General features: G+C 48.4%; 1 protein-coding gene across 1 annotated transcript; it reads right to left on the bottom strand.

Annotated features, from left to right (window-relative positions):
- Positions 1-1219: 1219 nt before the first annotated feature.
- LOC121232851 lies at positions 1220-2734 on the bottom strand. Its single transcript, XM_041121321.1, has one exon. It carries the CDS (start codon positions 2732-2734, stop codon positions 1220-1222), a length of 1515 nt encoding a protein of 504 aa, XP_040977255.1.
- Positions 2735-4878: the final 2144 nt, after the last annotated feature.

Genomic DNA, 4878 nt, shown 5'->3' with positions numbered 1-4878 from the left:
TGAAAAATCAGGGATATGTTTCCTCCAAAACACAAGTAATCCTAGTACGTGCTGTAAATCCTTTTTTGACTCTGGCATTTTAATCTGATCCAATGAGGAAAGGGTGTCAGGGGGGATACATGTCATCCCTCCCTTCCACCAAATTCCTAAAAACTTTACTTCGCTTGAGGGTGTTTGTATTTTCTCTGGTGGAATTTTCAGCCCCAAGCTTTCCAAGTGAGAAATTATGTTATCTTGAGTTTTCTGAACCTTTTCTGTTTCATCCCCACCTACAAGAATGTCATCAATGTACTGATAAACACTGACCCCTTCCTCTGTCTGAATTACTTCTAGCTCCTGCGCTAACGCATGATGAGCTAGAGTGGGGGAATGCTTGTATCCTTGTGGGAGTCGGGTAAAAGTAAATTGCTGACCCTCCCAAGTAAATGCAAAGCGGTCTTGATCCTCTGTTTGCAGGGGGACCGTAAAAAACATATCTTTAACATCCACTGTTGCCATAATCGGGTGGGCTCGTTCTTGGATTGTAGCTATAAGCTCAGCAATATTTGGTACCGCAGCTGTCAATGGACCGGTATTTGCATTAAGTCTGCGATAATCTACAGTTAATCTCCACTTGCCGTTAGGTTTTCGCACTGGCCACACCGGGGAGTTAAAAGGAGAATGGGTTGGAATCACAATACCCTGTCCCTTTAAGTCTCTAACACAGGTGTTATTCCCTCTCTGGCCCCCAAGGGTATCGGGTAGGGCTTAACATTTGTAAGCTTTGAAGGGGGAAGCAGCGGCGCGGCTTTTAACAGCCGAATATCTATTGTGGGAGAGCCAAACGACCACTGTCTGCTTTGGTTATCAATCCAGGTTTTTCCTTTTAAAACATCAAGTCCTAAAAGGTTAAGTGGAAACTCCCCCACAACCATTGTCACTGTAGTGGCACTATCTTCTCCTGGCAAACGCAGGCTGACCATTGCTAATGCCTGTGGCTGAACAATGCCGAATGCATCTGCCACAAAAAGCCGCTGTTTGGAGGGTGTAATTCCGCTATTAGCAGCATCTTTGGTTTTAATAGCTGAAATCTGAGCTCCGGTATCTACCAAAAAGGTGACTGGGACTTGTCTTGGTCCCACAATGCCTGTAATTAGTAAATCACCCTGGCCGTTTTCAGTGAGCTGTCTAATATACATCCAACCTTCGCCCCCCCGCTCACCACTGGAAGGCGAAGGATCTAGTTTCCCGCCGGCTCTTGGGTGGCATTTGTTTCTGATAAATCAATCAGGGAAGGTGTGCTCAGGGTAGTATTCTCAAAATCCACTTTTCTGTTTACTGGTTTATCAGGCCACGCTGTTACCAATTTTTCCAATTTGTCTGTTGGCATCCCGTCCATTAAGCTACGCGGGATCCCCTTCTGGTATCCCCGCGCCCACAGTATATTACGTTTGTTCGGGATATCTCTCCCCCCCGGCGGTTTAGCAAGGGGTGTTCTCTTATCACTCCCAGGGCACGGAACTATTTTTACTTCAGTCCGCCTCAAGCCCCTGGAGTCTGTTTTGGTGGCTGGAGGGTTAACAGGACCATATTTGCGCCCGTAATTAATTAATTCCTGGGCCACTTCTCCCCAAGTCCAAATTTTCTTATCTGGGGGGCGGCGGTGCTGATCAGGCGTGAATCCTCCTGAAGCAGCCCCAACACTCTCGCCCTGGGGCATCGCCTGTATCTTTCCTTGTAATTGTATACCAATTGGTTTCAGAGAATCAGGGAGTCCCCGTATAAGGGGAGTCATTTGCTCAGGATCCACCAACATCATCATTGGGGACTCCTGCCTAGGCTCCAATTTTCGATCATACATCATCTGCAGACAAGCTGCCTTTTGCACACTCTCCACTAATTGATCAATAGTCCCCGTAATCGCGAGGGGATCTCCCCTCTCCAAGGGGTTCAAACCTCCCGCCCAATAGGCTGCCCGTTGGGTTAAAGACCAGGGGGAACGGTGATTCCCAGTAGTTAAAAACACTCCCGGTCCCCAATACCCTTCTGCCTCCTTTTCACTTAACAAAATCTGGTCACCCCCCGACAATGATACTCTCCACACATACTCCGTTTCTGACTCCTTAGGGGTTCGGCCAAATTCCTTTTTTAGTTTTGCCAACTCAGTGGCAGTATAGGGGACCTCTTTAGTTGTAACTTGGGGGAACTGGTCTTGCTCATCATCATAAGTATATTCAGTTTTGACTAAAGGTCGCAATGAAGGCAGCTCTAACTTCTCCACTCTCTCTTTTGCTGCCTGCAGGTCCTTAAAGGGGTAGCCAATTTCTGATCTTGGAGGAATTTCCTCACGGACAGTACCCGCAAGGAGCTGCTCCTTAAGAGCAATTTGCAAATGTTTCACTTGGTTCTTTTCTGCTTCAAGTTGTGCTTTTAATCCCGCCACTTGTCCCATAAGGGACTGAACAAGATTTTGGAGGGATTCAATAACTTGAGATTCTGCAGTGAGGTGGCAATCCCTATCCTCCACTGCTGCGGCCAGACTGGCACCGAGAACGGCACAGACAATTGCTTTTCCTTTCCCTGACCGCACTCTAGCATCTTTCTGTAAAGCGACCATCCGATCAACAACGCTCTGCAGATTATACCAATTTCCCTGAGCCCAGTCTATCTCAAGCACAGAGGGTCGCGCTTTATGTTTTTCTAAAAAATCAAACAAAGCTTCTTTCCCCAAACGGGCAATTTTGCTATCACCCATCTTATACAAAGCGGGGAAGCAGTCATCTCAGGAAGGTAGCACGTAAAGTTTCAAACACCACAAGCCTGCCCCCCTTACGTTCCTGAGAGGTCTCACGTATTAAAGTGGGAAAGCAGTCGGCTCAGGAAGGTAGCACGTAAAGTTTCAAACACCTTATAAAAAGCGGGGAAGCAGTCGTCTCAGGAAGGCAGCACGTAAAGTTTCATACACCACAAGCCTGCCCCCCCTTACGTTCCTGAGAGGTCTCGCGTATTAAAGCAGGGAAACAGTACGGCACTCTCGTCTCAAGGGATCCTGTCCGTGACGCAAATTTAAATGTCCCGATCCAATGTCGGGGAAGGTTTCTATATGATCCCAAGAGCGAGATTAAGACACAAACGAGGTCAAATGCCATATAGTCAAAAGAGTTTTTATTATCAAAAGTATCAAAAGTGGAAAATGGTAGCGATAGGATAGGATGGAAGAAAAGGTAGAAATTAAGCAAGCAGTCGGGATAGAGTTGCAAGGATAGTCACCACCATGGATCCAGCGGCGTCCCGTCGGCCCTCAGGCAAGCAGTCGGTGGTGGGAGTTGTAAGGATGGTCACCAGCACGGATCCAGCGGCGTCCCGTTGGTCCTCAGGCCAGCAGTCGGTGGTGGGAGTTGCAAGGATGGTTACCAGCACGGATCCAGCGGCGTCCCGTTGGTCCTCAATCTTCAATTCTTTGGTGAGGAAGAAAAGGCCCCCTCACCACTTGTTTCTAGGGGTTCTTTATAGGGCATATTTCGATGATGTCATGCGCTGCAGGTTTCATTCATCACACAACCTTCGCGTGATCGATACCAGAAACCAATATCTTATCAGCTCCAGCCCAGTTTCCTCCCCTGGATGCCTCAATGGCCTGGTAATTGTCCTTATGGACAGAGGAGTGTCCCGCTTAAACCGGCCATCTTGGAGACAAAGGGCTCAAGATGAGCAGTTCACAGTTCCTTGATGACAGCCCAGTCCCTCATACCTAACAATCTTTGAGGCAAATGGTTCGAGATAACAATTCAGCCTCTTACATATATGCTCCTTTTAAATAACACTGCCCGTTTTCCCTTCTTATCCAATGCCCTCCGTTGTTTAAATATTCCCAAGGTTCAAGCCCAAACCACCGAAGGAGTGATTCCCTTCGCCCTATTCCCCCATTAATACGTAAAGACATTTACACACTAACAAACATATATACACATATAAATCTCAACATAACATTTCCACATACACAAAATCTTTAACATAAAATTTCCAAACATTCTCATCATCATACAATCATCGCTCCAGTTGACAACCTTTCAGCAGCTGCAAAAATGTACCAAGCGCAATTGCGAGGGGGTGCGCTTACCCTTCTCCTGCCTCTTATATACCAGTCATCGACAGGTCCGTCCTGGCTCCCGATACTGGGATGCAGCGGTCACCCCGGATTTGCTCGATCTACCCCCAAGATCGCTGGCGGCCGCTCTATCGGTCAGCAAATCCCCCCTTGTTACCATACAGGGTACCCTCCTCCCATACGGGGACTACGCTGCACGACAGATGTCTCTGCGCGATTTACCAGCTGCCCCAGCCCGTACTTTTACAGGCTCCCCTTTGTAAAACATACCGTTTGGTCCGCGGCTTCAGGAGGTCGTTGTCTGCTCCCACGGTGAGCGGCTGGCAGCGGAGGCTCCTCCGAGGAAAGTGCTCGGGGCGCGCCGAGGGGCGTCCGCTCTGCAGTCGGTCCCGCAGCCGAGCAGAGAGTCTCCTGCTTGGCTCGCCAAACTGACGAGCGGAAACAGACTCCACAATCAGTGAGATTGTAAAGTAGGTATGTTTATTCAGCGCTGGGCAGCACGGGGGGTAGTCCCACCAAAGTCGTGCGCGCCTGACTCGGCAGTTCACTTCAAATTTATACAGTCAAGTGTTACAGATACATGGAGTTTCGCAATACGCCTATACATAGGCATGACCTATCCCCGCTTCATATTAAAATTAGTTCCAAAAAGTCACAAGGCTGGTCTTGGCTGGTTTTTGGGGTCGACTGCTGCTTCTTATCAGGGACTATCTCCTGCCCCAGCCAGCCTCAACAATGCAAACATTAAGCATCACTTCTCATCCTCTTGGGCCAACAATGCAAACGTTAAG

This window comes from Aquila chrysaetos (genome assembly GCF_900496995.4).
Source record: "Aquila chrysaetos chrysaetos chromosome W unlocalized genomic scaffold, bAquChr1.4 W_unloc_1, whole genome shotgun sequence".
Lineage (NCBI taxonomy): Eukaryota > Metazoa > Chordata > Aves > Accipitriformes > Accipitridae > Aquila > Aquila chrysaetos.
This window is presented reverse-complemented; position numbering and strand designations above follow the sequence as displayed.

What these genes read in the sequence shown, in the direction of transcription:
- LOC121232851 (XM_041121321.1), bottom strand. Translation starts at nt 2,734, where the DNA reads ATGGGTGATAGCAAAATTGCCCGTTTGGGGAAAGAAGCTTTGTTTGAT.